This window comes from Mus pahari, chromosome 12 (genome assembly GCF_900095145.1).
Source record: "Mus pahari chromosome 12, PAHARI_EIJ_v1.1, whole genome shotgun sequence".
Taxonomy (NCBI): Eukaryota; Metazoa; Chordata; class Mammalia; order Rodentia; family Muridae; genus Mus; species Mus pahari.
The window spans coordinates 14,129,201-14,146,430 of NC_034601.1; the positions used below are offsets into that span (position 1 = coordinate 14,129,201).

Genomic DNA, 17,230 nt, shown 5'->3' on the forward strand with positions numbered 1-17,230 from the left:
GCAGAGTACACAGCCACCAGGCATCCTCTTTCTGTGGTCCAGAGACCTGTATTCTTATACCCATCATTTATACTCCCATCTTCCTGTTCTCCCTCATCCCTGCCTTTTTAAGATACTGTCTCCCTCTGTAGACCTGGCTGGCCTTGAACTTTCTACTCAGTCCAAGATAGCTAACCAGTCTGCTGCCTCTGCCTCCAGAGTACTGGGATTGTGCCACACCCAGCTCTCCATTTTCATTCATCCTTCTTCCCTCAGCTCTCTGCCCCTCCCCTCCCCCCATCCTTCGATCTGCCTGTCTCCCATTCAACCATTTGCCTGCCTTTCAGACCGTCCATCTCCAGTTGACCTTGTGTGCCCACATAGCCGTCTTCATTCTCTTGGCACATACCCGTTCTGTCACCCACTCACACCATACCCCTTCCATCCAGCCTCCTCCTGTCCTATCCTTCTCTCATATCTCAGTAACCTACGCTCTCACTCATCCACCGTGCATCTCCCAGTCGGCCCATCCACAGTCATTCCTACTCGCCACTCTTACTCGTTCACGTAGCACCCACCCATCTGTTACTGCATCAGTCTGTACACTCACCTGTCCATCTCTCCACCACCCACCCGTCCCTCCTATTGCCTCTGTCTTCTTGTCTGTGATTTATACTTTGTCTAGTCTCCATTTGTGCCCTGTTGCCTAGATTAGCAGAGACCTTCTGCAGGGTCTGTGCCCTGGGCCTCCACGTCGGGTCTGAGAGCACAGGAATGAGGCCTCTAACCCCGCCTCAGTCACTCACTGTTGTGGCTGTGGCTACTCTCATTTTTTTTTGTTGTTGTTGTTGTTGTTTTTAAATCCTGCCACCCACCCATGTATGTGTGCGCATGTGCAAGTTTGTGTGCTTGTGTACAAATGTAAGTGGGCATATGCCACGGTTCACATGTGGGGATCAGAGGACAACTGTGGGCATCAGTTCTTGCCTTGCATCTTGTTGGAGACATGGACTCTCTTGCAGTTACTGCTGCATACACCAGGCTAGCTAGTCTTGGAGCTTCTACAGATTATCCTGGCTGTCTCCCATCTCCATGTAGAGCATGCTGGGATTACAGACAGTGTGCCACCGTGTCTAGTTTTCACGTGGATTCTTGGGACCAGCTTTTAGATCATGTGCAGCAAGTACTTACTGGATGAGCCATTTTCCTGTTGTCTTGAGACAGGGTTTCACTGTGCAGTGCTGACTGTCCTTGAACTATGGAAAGAAACTAGGCTGGCTCGCCTCAAATTTGTGACAATCCTCCTGCCTCTGCCTCTTCAGCACTGAGAACGCATGTGTGTGCCGTCAAGCCTGGCAACCACTGTTCTTTTGCAGTTGAGTTTTTCAAGTTTAATCTCAGTCCTGACTTCCGGCTCCCTCTTCTAGGTTCCGGGGGTTTCTCTGGCATTTCTGGTATTCATTCACACACGGAGGGGAGCCTTTGTTATCCTGTTTCATTGCACATTTAACAAGAATGTGCAGCTGGTGGCTGGGGCCTGGATGGGACGTTGTACGGAGCAGTGGTGCTAGGTCTTCCCAGGTAGATAGCAGCCAGTGGACAGGCCCACAACATCGCACTTGCCTGGATGCTCCTGAGGTAGTCCCAGGGATCCAGCCGCAGCATAGTTGGTGGCCACCCCTACCCTAGGTCTCTAGGCTCTGTGCCCCAAGCTCTACCTGGGATAAGCATCTTTGAAGTCTCTATTGTCAATCTTTGAAAAAAAAAATCATGGTTTTGGGGTGTTTGTTTGTTGTTTGTTTGTTTTAGCTTTCCATGACAACAAATATTTACTGGTATGGGTTGTTTGGTTTTGGTTTGAGTTTTTGCAAGACAGGGTCTCACTGTGTAGTTCTGGCTGTCCTAGAACTCACTCTGTAGACCATGCTGGCCTCAAACTCACAAAGATCTGTCTGCCCTCTGCCTCCCAAGTGTGTGTGTGTGAGACTACTCTTCAGCTTTACAATTATTGTTTTAATATAAAAATAGCAAGTTGAGTTACTGTCTAAAAAAGGCTGCCCTGAGGTGGGCATGGTGGCACACACCCTTAATCTCAGCAGTCAGAAAGAAGGCAGAACCCTGGGAGTTTGGGGTCAGCCTGGTCTGTGTAGTGAGTGAGTTCCAGGCTAACTCGAGGTATAAAGTGAGACTCTCAAAAATCCAAAAACAAACAAACAAAAAACCCCACTGTTTCTTGGTGTTCTGGTCCTGGGTCACCCATCTCTCATGTGTGGGCCTTCACTGATCAGCCTAGTTGGGTACCCACACTTTGGAGTCAGTACCCCATCTAAGAGCAGACAGGTACACATAGTTTGGGAAGATGGCAGGGGCTCAGCACACATCTCTTTGCTCTCCTATGGGAGTTGCCAGGACTCGACCTCCCCACAATCTAGCTAGTGTTCAGGATGTTCCCTGGGAAACTCAGCAGTCATTTAGCTCTGAGTTAGCTGAATTGGGCAATGGAGAGGCCAATGTGCGGTTTGGCTACTTTCTCATCGTAGCCTCAGAGTTCCGGGCCCCCAGCCAGCCCCAGCCAGAGCCAGTGGATATCCTTCAGAGCCGATCTTTTTGGCTCCCTGAGCTGTGGCATGTTTGAGGTGGCTTGGGTCTGGGAAGCTATCTCCAGGCAGCCTAGGCTTGCCAGATGGGGGTTTGTTGTGGTAAATAGTTAATCTCAATGGGGGGGGGGGTTCTACCCAGCCTTAGATCATTTAGTACCAGGATAAAAGACACAAAACTTTTATATTTATAATAAGCCTTAATCAGCAATAGTGCTGGGCAGATATCTACCCTCTATGGCTGTTTTGTCTACTTCCCTGTAAATAACCCCGAGGTATAACTTGCCCTGTTCCTCCTGTGCTGTTCTTACTCCATATGGCCAGCCCTTGCGGCTCATTCTCAGGATCCCTTACCCCATGGGGTCTCGGTCTCTCTCTCTCTCTCCTCCTGCCTCAGACCCCAGGCCTGGGAACCGAAACTCCGCCTACTTCTCTTCTGAGGAACAAGGTCACATAGCATCACTTGGTGTACTTGAGGATCTCCTTGTCCCTGGGGGCAGCCAGACCTTGGGGGCCAGTATTCAGCATTACAATACATAACAACAGAGTTTTAACCTTAACAGGGGTTGGAGGGCACAGGGGTGAAATCAGAGGTAAGGCAGGAGTCTCCATCTTTACACAGAGGGAAGGAAGCTAACTTGCCTACAAGATGGATAGCTGTCTGTCAGGTCACCCTGCCTGCTGGTTCTAAAGCTCAGGGTTGGTGTGCTGATGCTTCCAGCAAGATAATCAGACTCCATGACCCACCTCAGCCCTCCCTAGGGTAAGCTTCCCCTTCAGGGTGGGACCCTCGTCTAGGCTCAGCCTGTACCCTTATCAAGCATCCTGTCAACACCTAGGCTGTGTGTATGTGTGTGTGTGTGTGTGTGTGTGTGTGTGTGTGTATGTGGGGAGGGGGGCTGAGTGCCCCTTCTGGGACTGTGCCTTTTGCTTCTGTGTTGCCATGGTGTCCAGAGAGCCCAATTTGTACCTCTCTTCCTATCTCTTTCCCTAGAGGTGGCCAGCACGTCTCCCCAACAGAAGTTTGGGTAATTCTTACAGGCTACGGTTAACGAAGGACAGTTCTTCTGCCCACACCAGTGTTCTGCAAGGTCACATTGGCAGCTTTATGCATGTGACAGGTGCAGAGGAAGTGAGCAGCTGTGGGGGCCAACACTCACTCCTTATGCCCACTGGGCCTCATGTCCCCTAGCTGTCCCCTAGCTGAGGGGACTGTGCTTCTCACCTCTGGGTTACATGTGTCACCAGTGTGCCGCTGCAGGAGTGGTCTTCTGTGGGCATCACCCAGGACATGCGTGATATTCCCATGCAAGGGCCTTCCTTCTCTCAGCTCAGACACCACATTGGTGCAGGGATGAGTGGTCCTGCAGTCTGCTTCCCTGGACTTGTGTGGAACCAGCTGGGAGCAGGTCCCAAGCAGCACTGGGTTTCAGGCCACATACTGAGTATGGCGTGTGTTTGTACACCCCACCCCCACCCCCCACCTCCGCCGCCAAGAGCCTGCATCTGAGCTTTGCTTTGCATACTTGGACTGTTTATTTTTTGTTGTTCATGAAAAACAAACACACTGGTCAGCCAGAGAATGAGCGGCAAGGAAAAATGCTGGCTTATCACCGCAAACACCAAACCCCTTCCCTATAATCCCCTGGGGCCCTGGAGCTCAAGGAATAGCATTCTGCAAGTGTGTGGGCAAGCCTGTGCCTCCCTAAAGGCTGGACCTCAGATGCTTGGGGACTCCCTCTAGATCAGGCCTGTCGTGCACAAGCCATTTATAAGCAAGGGGAGCCTAATGTAGCTCTCCCAGAACCTCAGCCAGGTTTTATTCAGCCTTGAGAAGCAGTAACAACCCCTGCTCTGGATGGAGTGGCTGTGACTCCTGGAGTCATAGTGGACCAGTGGAGGCTGAACTCCTAGTCCACAGCCAGGCTTTCTAGGAGCTCCAAGGTAGTGGTCCTCACCCACCAGCCTTGGTGTCCAGCCTCTCATGCTTTGCCTGCTGGCTGCTTTGGCTTAGCCGTACTGGCTTTGTGGCTGCTGCTAGACCCTCACCCTCTGTGGGTCTCTGTCCGACAGGATTGAGGTGGACCCATGAGACTGGAATCAGCTGGCAGAATCAGGGGCAACCAGGAGCCGGGAAGATAGAGAGTATTTATCAGATCACACACACACACACACACACACACACACACACACACACACACACACACCCAGGCTCTGAGAAACCCCTGGTCTATGGCTCAGCTGCGCTTGGCAGAAAGCAAAGAGCCTGGGTCGGAGGCCCAGCTTCACAGGGAGGGAGTTGCCTGCTTCCGGCCAGCTTAGATTAATGGCTTTTAATTTAGAATTTAATCAATGCAGCTTCCCTCCGGAGAGCTGGATGCTCTGGCCTGGGAGAGAGTCCTATGATCTGTGAGTGGGGTGGCAGGGGGCCCAGGATGGCCTCACCAGGTTGGTGCTCCACCCTACCCTGAGCTTGTTCTGTTTTTGCCTGCAGGCTGCTGGCACCCTGGTCATGGAGGACTGCAACGTGCATTCGGCCGCCAGCATTCTGGCCTCGGTGAAGGAACAGGAGGCCCGTTTCGAGCGGCTGACGCGGGCACTAGAACAAGAACGGCGCCATGTTGCCCTGCAGCTGGAGCGTGCCCAGCAGCCTGGCATGAGCAGTGGCGGTATGGTGGGCAGTGGGCAGCCCCTGCCAATGGCCTGGCAGCAGCTGGTTCTGCAGGTAATAGTCTGAGGCAGGGTAAAAACAGCCAATTAGGCAAACAGTTGAGGTCTTGGTGGATCGCAGCTAGCGTGAAGCGGCTTGTAGGTCTGCTGGGGCCTGGGGGGGAAGGAAAGGAAAGTAGATCCCAACGGGGCCTGAAGCCCCATTTGTCTATGCCAGGCACAGTATGAAGAAAAGAACAGGACATGCCTGACCCTTAGAATCTCGCTGCCTCCATTGTGTGAGCCCTCAGGGTCCAGGTAGCTGGATTGGATCTGTTTGGGGCAGTTCTTTAAGAGTTTAGTCCACCTTTAATCCCAGCACTCGGGAGGCAGAGGCAGGCGGGTTTCTGAGTTCGAGCCTGGTCTACAGAGTGAGTTCCAGGACAGCCAGGGCTACACAGAATCCCACCATCTGCCTACATCTCTGTGACCTACCATCAGTGTCACCATTGCCCTCAGACTGCATGCAGGTCCCACGCAGGAAGCTCTGTTCTGTAACCAGGACCGGAGGATGCACAAGTGGGAGTGTCTTAGCCCTTCCCTACACCTTTACGACACAGGGAGATCCCAGAACGAGGAAATCCAGAGGTTGGGGTCTACTGTGATTATCAGGGTTACGTCTGAAGTTCACCCAGTTACCCGCAGGAAGAGGAAGCCACTCCTTACCACCCAGAACAGATGCTTGCCCTGCTCTTGTCCCCCGAGCTTCTCAGGGAATGACTGGGGATGCTCAGCTCCCGCATTCTTAGACTTGACAGCAGCCCTTTCATGCTAGCATCTGCAACCTCAGCCCTTTTCTGATCCTCCTGGAGCTGCATCCTAGGGAGCTGTGCCTACTATGTACGTGGTAGAGACTGGAGGAACCCTGGCCTGTTTCAGCCAGAGAGGGAGGGAGGAGCCAGGCAGGTGAGACTCACAGACAAGCTGCCTGTGCGAGGCTCAGGGGGACAGGTTTCGACAGCCCCCAGCTGTCCTTGTCTGATGGCTTACAGATTAGGGTTCCTACATCTATTCATATCTACTCACCTAAACCGTCTCTCCACATTTCCAGAAGACCCAAGCCCAGTAGGGAGTCATGTTTTCCTCCTTTCTTTCTCCTACCCACCTTCTCTTCTACACTCCCCCCCCCCCTTTTTCTCCCCTTGAGGCAAGGTCTTACTGTGTAGCCCTGGCTGGCCTCAAACTCGCAAGAAATCTGTCTGGATGTGCTTCCTGCCTGCTGGGACTAACGGCATGCCCCATGACACCTGGCTGAAGAGCCCTTTTTTCAACTGTGTGGTACAGAATGTTTTCTGAAAGGCAGGACGCTGAATTAGGACTGAGGGGAGTAGTAGGGCTGGAAGAATGGGCCACACCCGTGAGGCGCTTGCTGAGTCAAAATCCAGACCCTAGGTCTTTCCTGTAAGCCTTGAGGGTTGTAGCTCTAATAGTGTGTGTCTAGCACGGAGGCCCTGCGTGTGCGTTCTGTATGGCTAACCTTCCCTAGCCTTCTAAAGGGAATAGAACGGCTCAGCTGGGCCACATGGGGTCAGTGGTGGTCACTGCCCCTAAGGCTGTTCCTCAGGCACCGAGACACTCAGTACAGTCCTCCAAGGATAGAACAGGCTCTGTTCTCCATCTCATTGACAAGTAGTACTGGAAGACAGGGCGCTCTCAGGGTCAGTGTCCTGGCAGGAAGATGTTCCCATAGTCTGGAGCTGTTGACCTCAGGCTGTGTCTTCTCCTTACCCACTATCGTATCCTACTCTTGGTTTTCTAGGTTCTAGCCAGATCTGATAGACTAATGGGGACATGAGGAGGCTCAGGACAGCCAGGCCATTGCCTCTGTGTTGAATCTTTGTATATTAATCTCAACAAGAGCTGTCCTGGAACCTACCTCTGAGGCACAGGGTCATCATAGGTAGTTGAGAGCTTAGGGTGGTTGCAAGGCAGGTAACTGTCCTGCAGCTTGGGAGCTAGGGTCAAAGGTTACAGCAGACTTGTTCACTGGACTGTCCTACAGTCCTGGCTGCCTGCCCTTCATCTTCTAACAAGATGAAGACACTCACCTTGGATGACCCGGTCAGTCAGGTTACCAGACCCGCCTCCCGCTCAGCCAAGCGGCTGGGGCACTAACTGTTGGGAATCTGATCCGAATTCCCTCTAAACTGTGCTCTGTTAACTGGCCAGGCGGGCTACGAATGGAGGATGAAGGAGGTCAGAAGTCAGAGCCTTCTGGTCTGAGTAGGGAAACTGAGGCCAGTGGGCACTGAGCGTGCTTGGGCGTGCTGGCTGTGCAGCCTCTGCTGCTGGCACTTCGTGGAAGCAAGGCGGGGCCCTCAGGGCAGGTTTGACTTATCAGATCGGGGTGGGAAGTAGGAGACATGAGGCAGAGAACCAAGCCTGGGCCCCTTCCTCGGAGTACTTGGAGTACCCACTGGGCTTCCCTGGGCTGGCCTCGGTTCCCTCTCAAGTCCTGTTTTCATATGCAGGAGGCATTAGTGTGCTCCGTAGTGTGGCCATAGTCTGGGCCTCATCCCTCCCCGTCCCTGCTTTCATCATCCAGCAGTCAAACTCTCCAGGTGTGGCTGCGGGAAGGCTTAGGGTGGAGCAAGATATGCTTAGGGTGCTGGCTCCGATCCCCACAGCCCACCTGTCATTTCCTAGTAGACTCAAGGCATAGAGGACAGGGTATAAAGCCAGTTCTGTTTCCAGGGCTCCTGACTAGAGCCCCATTCCAAAGACTTTCTAGCCCAAGGCAATCCAGACCTGGCTTTTGTCCCATGGTTTGATACACTGTAAGGGCTTCCAAAAGGTGAGTCTATACTGACTTGTGTCTTGATAGGGAACCCAAGACATAGCAGTAAAAACCCCTACTAAGCTCTGCAATGACCTTTCCTTGGAGACCCATGTGGAGTGAGGACCTTGTAGCTTGATCATACCAGAACTATGCCTTAGAGCAAAATGACTCACAGGAGAAGTAGCTCGGATCAGGTCTACTTTGTGGGACCTCAGTTTACACAACTGTAGAGGTGGATAGGCATATACACATTCACTGGGGATAGATTGAGACTTGAGTAGGAACGATTGCCCAAGTCTCTTGGTGTGTGTGGGTTGGGGATGGGGTTGCCAACCCTAGGGCGTGATACTAGGAGACTAGACCTGGGGCTGGCAGCCTGTCAGGCCTAGCTGCAGAGTCCCGCCCCGGCCTGTGGGGGGCGGAGCCTCGCCCGCCCCGCCTGGGCGCGCCCCTCCCGATTGGCTGCTGGTCTTGGCCGCTGCCAGGTCCGCCTGCACTGGAGGGAGTCAGTAGAAGCCGGAGCGGCCGAAGCGCCCGCGGAGTGCGGTCCAGCTGCCGCCCCCGCCGGCTTGCAGCTTCCCAGCCTCGGTCCGATGCCGGCCGAACTCAGACAGGTTGGAAAGAACTCGGTCCCGCGGGGGTCGGGGGCGGTGTCCTGAGGCCCTGGCCTACCCGAGAAGACCCGCTTTTGTTTCGGCGAGCAGCCAGCCCTCCGCAGCTATTGTCTGCTCTGGAGCGGGCTGCACTGACCCCCAGGGCAGGAGCGGTGGCGGTGGCGCGAGTGAGCCAGCTGCCCTGCGCGGAGGGGGCGTGTGCGAACACCATGCGCCTCGGTACCTTAGAGGCTGGAGCCCCGCGTTGGGGAGCAAGCCGGGCGACCCCGCACTCGAATCGAGGGTGACCCGGGAAGGGTACACCCCTCCGCCTGTGGGACAGGTGGCGGGGGAGGGAGAAAAGGCGGGGCACAGGGCCTTCTTAGTGGCCCCTCCCCAAACAGAGCGAGGCCCTCCCTGATGTAGGAAAAACTGGCCTAGGCCTCTTGCTCCCTGGGGGCTCTCTCGGCTCCCCTCCATTCCCCTTCCGCTCGCTTCCGACAACACTCTAGGGACCAGTGGAGCAGCTTCTCGAGATTTAATGGAAACCCTTTCTGCCGCGGCATTGCACGTGAGGGGAGGGCAAGGGAGGAGCAGAGCCCGGTACTGCCCACGTGTGGTGGCGAGAGGGGTCTGCCCGGCTTCCCGGCTGTATGCGTTCCAGTACTGGTGAGGAGCAGGTGTGCTACATGTACTATGTTCAGAGGGAGTGGGGTTTGATAAGCAGTGAAATCGAAGCTATGTGGAGCAGGGGCTGCCTAAAAGACACCTGGTGGTAGGAGGGAGGTTTGCCACACACCTAATGTGGTCCATAGCTTCTGGCCACTGACTGCCCAGTCAGTAAGTCGTGGATTTGTGGTCAGTGTTGTGACTGGGGTCCAGGCTTAAGGGAAGCTGGGAGTGGTGACACTTGGTCCCCTCCCAAGCCCACCAAATGACTCTTGGCTTGGCCTTTTAGCCACTGTCTGGGGCCACACCCTGGCAGGCTTACTGCTCCTGTGGGCTATGGAAGGGTTGTGCAGACTGGGCATAAAGGAGGTGGTATTTTGTGGTGACCAAGGGCCTGCCTGGTAGGAGATGACAGCCTGACTTGTCCTACGCTCTGCCTAGGAGGGCCATGCTGGAGTTCAGAACTCCATCCATCTGCTAGTAGCCACCTTGTGCCCTCTGGGGACCTGTCCCCAGAGGCGTGGGCTCCAGGTGTGCATCTGACTTCACTTTGTGGTTGATGTTTGCCAGCAGGAACTGCATAGGGTGGGGCACGAAGACCTGTGGTCTGTTCTGCATGATATATACTATAGATGCTTGTCCATAAAGTGCATGAGCTCTTGTATCCTGACATATCTTGGTTTTCTCCCCATGGTCCTGGCATTGGACCTATAGGTGGGATGGGTTTCTGGAGCCTTTCCTCTCAGCATGAGGAAGCTGAGTCCCTACAGTCTTGTGTTCAGCACTATGCTTGTGGGGACCCTTTAGGGAGCAGGGTAGCTGGGTGGGTCCTAGCAAACCCCAGGACTGCACAGCAACCCCTCTCCTGTATAGGCCTAGTAGCTCCAAAGTGTGGAGGATGAAAATGACTTCTTGGGACTGGAGAGATGTCTCAGAGGTTAAGAAAATGACTTCTTATAGAGAAAGGAGGAGGCTGGAGCCAAGGAGGGGTGACAGTACATAGTTGACACACAGTGTTGCACAGGGCGGTGACAATGTAGTCAAAGGTGCCCATGTCTGGTACAGAGTGGAATAGCCCAGAGTCAGCTATCAGGCCGGACTACAAGTATGGGGACTAGATAGGCTGGTCGGTGGGCTGTGAAACGCGGAGACACTCTAACAGCCCTCCGTTGAATATCGATTGCTGGTTTAGTTAGTCCACCATTTTACAGACCCACCACAAAGAAATTCCAGAAGCTGGGTTCCAGGATGGCCTTGTGCTTCTTACTATCAAAGGCCTCAGTCTTCCCATCTATACAAGCACTGAGAACCCAACAGTGGATAGGTGGCTGGGTGTCAGTGGCTACTTCCCTGTGTGTCGGAAGCACGCGTAAGAGCCAGTGCCAATAAAAGTCCAGACAGGTGGATGGGAGATAGGGTATGTTTGAGGACAGGGGACATAATGCACTTGGGATACTGTCAGATCTCATAAATAAATCAATGCACTTGTGCCTATGTTCCTGATTGGGAACTCCTGTATGTGCATGTGCCCCTCCCTGTTTGAGGGGTTAGAGTCTTTATGAGTCTAGATCCCTCTCTGTGTGTATGCTCAGGCATGTGTAGCTGGCCTGACTTTCCCAGGAACATGACTGACTTACACTCCTGTCTGCCTGGGTGAGGTCATTGACTGCTTTTAGCTTCCTGAGGTCATCTGCTAGCAGAGACTCAGAAACGCAGGATCTCTCAGCCCATACATTAGTGGGTGACTACCGTAGGTGGCCAACCTTTGCTGAGATCCTGGTTCTATGGACTACTGCAATTGCTGTGTGTCACATGTTCAGCACAGCCCAGGGTCTGTGATTCACAATGCCCTAGATCCTTCTTTGCTTTACCACCTTAGTAGGGAGTAGGGCGGGGGTTCTTTGAATGTTTAATGTATGTAGATGCATGCAAATCTACAAAGGGGCCCTGTCCCCTGGCAGTCTGTCCTAAGCAACTTGTTCCCTGACTTGCTCCTCCCCCTTCTTCCTAGCTAGGAATGCTGCTCCTAGTTCCCCTCTCCACCCCCTACCCCCACCCCATCCCCCACCCCACCCCACCCCAAAAATACCCTGTTGAGCTTCGGAGAGGCCAGCACCGACACTCAAGCACCAAATAGAGATGGAGCAGCAGTGCAGGCCTCACCACAGAGTCCTTGGGAAAGTGCCCAGGTCACCCAGTCTGGCATCTTTCCAGTTGTCCCTATATTGGGCCTCATCTATTTCCCTTTCCCAGGAAACAGGGTCTCCTCTCCCTGGACAGGTCCCAGACATTCCATCTCGTTCGTAGGCTAGGAAAGGGACTGCCAAAGCCCGTCCGGGAGAGGTGCGGCAAAGCTCACTGTTTCCTTGTTAGACGCATTCCTGAAATCTCTCTGCTAGGACCTGTGTGGTTCTGGTAAGCCTCTTCTCCATCCTGGCCTCAGTCCTTTCACGTAGAAAGTCACCTCTTCTGTCTCCAAAGGCCTTGAGAGAGGGAGAGGTGAGGTGTGCTCCGTGCCTCCACTGTCCCGTGTTACTAGAGCCCAGGAGATGTACTAGATGCTGTGCTAGTGACATACTTGAATTCATACACTTGCTCTGTCAGGGGCCAGCTGCTCCCCCCAGTACAGGAGCTATCCTGGGAAGGCTTACTGTCCCTGTGATCTCTGCAGGTAGGCCTGTCATGAGGACAGCCTGGCTCCCTGTGTAGCACAGTGCCCAGGCCAGGGAAGGGCACTGTGGCTCTGTAGCTGGGGAGGTGTCGTATGAACTACTTAGGCCTCCCTGGGCCTTGGGTGGGGAGGTACAGCCTACTGCTGATCTAACCATGGTTACAAAGGAATGTGTCCCTCTAACCCGCCCACTATAGCTTGAGTTCCAAGCCCTATTCAGGCCAGATGCCAACCCTGAGATGTTGACAGGATAAGGCTCTCAGACCCATGTGCCACTCTGCACAGCAGGAACTGGCCTGTCTTGGGGTTGGCTTCCATGCTGGCTAGTCTGACTAATACACAAGTGGGCCTCAGTCCATAACTATCTTGCCTACGATTCCCCCACCATGCCTCTGTGCAGGATGGTAGTAAGGAGGAAGGCAGAACCGCGAAGCTCAGGGAGGCCACCGTGGACCCAGGAGAATTGAGACCACCCTGACTTAGGACACTGTCTCCCATAGCCAACAAGCCCCTATACTATTTTCTTGTCTAGAAGGACAGCCTGCCAGGTGTCTTTCGGTCCAGATGGACTTGCCTTGTACCTCAGCCCCAGTCTGAGGAACTGATAACCCCTGGTCAGCAGGTGCACAAGGCAGTGTGAGTTATATATGGACATTGACCTCTGACACCCTTTTCTCTCTAGGAGCAGAGCCCGGGTAGCCAGGCATCGCTGGCCACGATGCCAGAGGCACCCGAGGTACTGGAGGAGACAGTGACCGTGGAGGAAGACCCTGGCACCCCCACCTCTCACGTATCCATCGTCACATCAGAAGATGGTACAACCCGGCGGACTGAGACTAAGGTATGGCTGGACTCAGGCAAGAAGAGAGTAACTTGGGCAAGCATAGCTGTCCCTCTGTGGAACAGGCGTGCGAGCTGGCTGCCAAGAACCACTTGTTTAGATGGGGAATTGAGGCCACCCTGGCACCGTCTTGGTCTCTAGAGCCACTAAACCCATTTGCTACTTTCTTGTCCATCAGGTCACTAAGACAGTCAAGACTGTGACCACAAGGACAGTACGCCAGGTGCCTTTGGGCCCAGATGGACTCCCCTTGCTGGATGGTGGCCCTCCACTTGGCTCTTTTGCTGATGGGCCCCTGGACCGGCATTACCTACTTCGTGGTGGTGGTCCAGCAGCCACGCTCTCCCGAGCCTACCACAGCAGTGGAGGTGGCTTTCCCGATGGCCCTGAGCCCCGTGATATTCCAAGCTATGGCAGCTTGTCCCGAGGGCTTGGGGTACGGCCACCACGTACTGGCCTCCTGGGCCCGGGACCTGGTGATGGCTGTTTCACACTGCCTGGCCGCCGAGAAGCCTTCCCCATGGGCTCTGAATCTGGACCACCAAGTGGCCGCTCTCTGCCTGAGCATTTCCAAGCTGAACCATATGGCCTGGAGGATGATACACGGAGCCTAGCTGCAGATGATGAGGGTGGCCCCGACCTGGAGCCTGACTATAGCACGGCAACCCGGAGAAGACCTGAGTACGGGCGGGGCCTTCGTGCCAGGTGAGCACCTTTCGCTTGTGGCCGCCTCTTCTGGGAACTCTCCCTTCCACTCCCCAGTTACAGAGTCTCCCAAAGTCTTCAGGCTGTATTTCAGTTTGAATAGCCTCCATTTCACCTCAAGGATAGCAACAAGAGCAGGCCTGAGATGGTGGGCATGCTCCTGGTGACACAGGTGCTAATAACTAACCAGCCAGCTGGCCACGAAGACCCGGGCAATCAGATGTTTTCAGTGTGGCTCTGCTTAAGGCCTCTCAAGTTTCTGTGCCTTGGTCTCCCCATGCACACCAGCTCAGCCCCAGGGGCCCTGGTCCTTCTTGTTATGACCCCTGATCCTGCCCTTTATGCTATTCCCATTTAGATCTGTGGCATGGAAACATGACCACAGCCCAAGTCTAGAGTTTGTATGCGACTCTGGGCAAATTACATGACCTTTCTAGCCTTAGTCCCTTTCCTGGGAAGTGGGTATGAGAGTTCATAAGGTAGAGAGCCAAACCATGTCCTTGTCAGATGGTCTAATTGGAGTGACCACGCACAGGGACAATATTCTACTCCTTTACTGGTATAGTCAGCTGGTATTACAGAAAGGATGTGGGAGTCCTGCCCTGTCCCCAACAGATGCCACACTGACATTAAGTCACGATTAAGTAACACTGTTAAGAAGCAAACTTCCTGACATTGGGCTGTAATCTTGACCTTGCAGCAGCACTGGCTAGGCTGGGCTGGACACCTCTTGGTATCCACCCTGTTTGGGGCTGATGCAGGATGCTGTCAGTCCCCCTTGGCAGGGAATTCCTAGACCCCTGGACAAGATGGGGGTGGGGTGGGGTTTGGGCTGGCAGCTAACTGTGAAGGTGTTGGCAGGATCTGTTCATCCACACAGGGCCTTTGAAGACACCGCAGACGATGCTGGTGAGCTGATAGAAGAGCGGCCCCCATTCCCAGCAGCAACAGCCCCTCTGGCCCAGCCTGAGAGGGGCAGCCTGGGCAGCTTGGACCGAGTTGTGCGGCGCTCACCTTCGGTGGATAGCACCCGCAAGGAGCCACGGTGGCGGGACCCCGAGCTGCCAGAGGTGCTGGCCATGCTGCGGCACCCTGTGGACCCTGTGAAAGCCAACGCTGCAGCCTACCTGCAGCACCTCTGCTTTGAGAACGAGGGTATTAAGCGGCGAGTGCGGCAGCTGCGTGGGCTCCCCCTGCTTGTGGCATTACTAGATCACCCTCGGGCTGAGGTGCGGCGCAGGGCCTGTGGGGCACTGCGCAACCTCTCCTATGGCCGGGATGCTGACAACAAGGCCGCCATCCGGGACTGCGGGGGCGTGCCAGCCCTGGTGCGCCTGCTGCGGGCTGCCCGTGACAATGAGGTCCGTGAGCTAGTCACTGGTGAGTGGGCCTTGGCCATGGCTGACATGAGCGTGGCTCAGCCCGAAACTGGGGAAACAGTATAGCAGGCCCATGTGCTGGGATGGGTCCCCAACTCTCTCAACCGTGGGGTTGCTGGCACCAGATCCTGCCGCCCTGGTTCCTAACCCAGAGCTTGTGCCTTGGAGAGCTTGGGAGTCACAGGACCGTGTCTATGGTCCTGTGGTCTCAGGAGCATTTGCCAGTCCACCCACTCGGGTGTAACAGGGACTAGAGGGGATAAACTATCACTGGTTAGGCCTCTCCTATAGCTTTTCCTTGTTAACTGAAAGCTCCTACTAAGTGCTGCCTATACATACATCTTGTATAGGGCCCTGAACCTCTTACAGCTTTCAGTGTTCCTTATGTGAACTGAGTGTCACTCAGTAGAAATGCTTGCCTAACGTGTGCAAAGGCCCTGGGGGCCAGCTTTGGGACAGCTTCCTATCCCTGCTCTCTACTCCCAACCCCCACAAAAACAGTAGCAACTATGCTAGCTTCAGGCGCTGGCTAGAGGACAAGGAGGGAAAGCAGAAGCAGACTGTAAGTGTCATCCCTGGGGAGGCCGAGGCAGTAGGGTCATGGTCAACAGTGTTGACTAGAGGCACATTACAGGCACACTCTGGAACCTGTCATCCTACGAGCCCCTGAAGATGGTCATCATTGACCACGGCTTACAGACTCTGACCCATGAGGTCATCGTGCCCCATTCTGGCTGGGAGCGAGAGCCAAACGAAGACTCGAAGCCCCGGGATGCCGAGTGGACAACAGTCTTCAAGAACACGTCGGGCTGCCTGAGGTGTGGGCAGGGTTGGGGTACAGGCCTGTCTGTAGGGTGGCAGGAGCTGTCATGTTTATATCCCAGCTTGTTCACAGTTTAGGCGTTCCTGAGCCACATCCCAGGTCTCTGGGATTTCCAGTGGAGATGTGCTCACACCCACAGATAGAATCCTGCATCCCGGGGTCCTGCCTGTCCACCAGCTTTGTATCATTGTGACCCTACAGGGTCCTGGGAACTGTTGTGGGGAGGAAGGCGCAGAATTACCTACATATCATGGATTCTGGCCTCTTGGGGCCCATCTCTATCCTGTTCCAGTTCAGCTGGGAGCACGGGGACTTGTCCCCCACCCCTACCCCCACCCCCAATACAAGGCTAAAGCCTGACTGTCTGGGAGAGGCCACCCTGTTCACCTTCACTGTGATCCAGCAGGGCCTACTGCGCAGATAAAAGTCCCCGTGACTAGTGGTCTGGGGAATTAAGTGGAACAAAAATGGGGGTGGGGTGGGGGGTAGTCACTGGTGGCCCTGCTCCCTCCCACCCAGGAACGTGAGCTCAGATGGTGCAGAGGCCCGGCGGCGACTCCGTGAGTGCGAAGGGCTGGTGGATGCTCTCCTACATGCCCTGCAGTCAGCTGTGGGCAGGAAGGACACAGACAATAAGGTGGGTGGGGCAGGTGGGGAACCAGCCTGCCCTCCAAATTCTCAGAGCCCGAGGGTCACAGGAACAGAGGCCAAGGGTCACAGGGAGTACCCCAGAATGGCACAGATGAGAACAGGTTGTAACTATCCAGAACAAGGCACACAGTCCCTCCTCACATGGCACAGGGACAATGACAACAGGGTCAGTCCTGCAGTTCTCCCCATCTTAGGCTGACAGTTCCATCGGTGTTAACTAGCCATGGCTTCACACAAGGGTCTGGACACTCAGCAGCCCCCTTGTCCAGTATTTTCTGCACAACCAGGCCACCTCTTCCTACAGTCAGTAGAGAACTGCGTGTGCATCATGCGGAACCTGTCCTACCACGTGCACAAGGAAGTTCCAGGGGCTGACAGGTACCAGGAGGCGGAGCCTGGAATCCAGGGCAGTGCTACAACCTCCCAGCGAAGGAGGAAGGATGACGCCAGCTGCTTTGGTGGCAAGAAAGCGAAAGGTGGGTGGGTGAGACGGCGGAGATGTGTCTCTTTCTCACTGCTTCCAAGGCTCGGGGCTCTCCATGTCCATGGCAGTGGTCTCGGAGTCCTGAAGACATCTAGTCAGTCCCCATGGGTGTGCAGCAAGTGGAAAAGGTGCAGACTCCAGGCCTAGCCTTAACCCTTTCCTGCCGTGGGATGCTATTACCATTGTCTCCTCTGGGGAAGGATCTGAGCGCCCACAAATGACACTACCTGGCTATTCACAGAACAGCCTGCAGAGCACAGCCCTTTCCTTCACCTGGCCAGGTGCCCTGAGCACTTGCAGGGTACAGGTTCAGGTCCCTGCATCCCCCAGCTGTAGCAGTGGGACAGGTG

At 54.7% G+C, this 17,230-nt stretch overlaps 1 protein-coding gene across 6 annotated transcripts in view; it reads left to right on the forward strand.

Moving 5' to 3' along the window:
• The window catches only part of Arvcf (ARVCF delta catenin family member), a 58,810-nt gene that overhangs the window by 35,067 nt on the left and 6,513 nt on the right, over window positions 1-17,230 (forward strand). For 3 of the 6 annotated variants that reach the window (XM_021209470.1, XM_021209472.1, XM_029544791.1), the window contains exons 3-9: window positions 5,071-5,301; window positions 12,680-12,838; window positions 13,017-13,543; window positions 14,424-14,923; window positions 15,557-15,740; window positions 16,265-16,382; window positions 16,701-16,872. In XM_021209470.1, the coding sequence (XP_021065129.1) occupies window positions 5,089-5,301; window positions 12,680-12,838; window positions 13,017-13,543; window positions 14,424-14,923; window positions 15,557-15,740; window positions 16,265-16,382; window positions 16,701-16,872 (1,873 nt within the window). In that variant the 5' untranslated portion in view covers window positions 5,071-5,088. Of the gene's footprint in view, window positions 1-5,070; window positions 5,302-8,533; window positions 8,679-9,242; window positions 9,338-12,679; window positions 12,839-13,016; window positions 13,544-14,423; window positions 14,924-15,556; window positions 15,741-16,264; window positions 16,383-16,700; window positions 16,873-17,230 lie in introns of those variants that run through there. The other 3 variants (XM_021209474.1, XM_021209475.1, XM_029544792.1) reach the window with 2 other exon arrangements.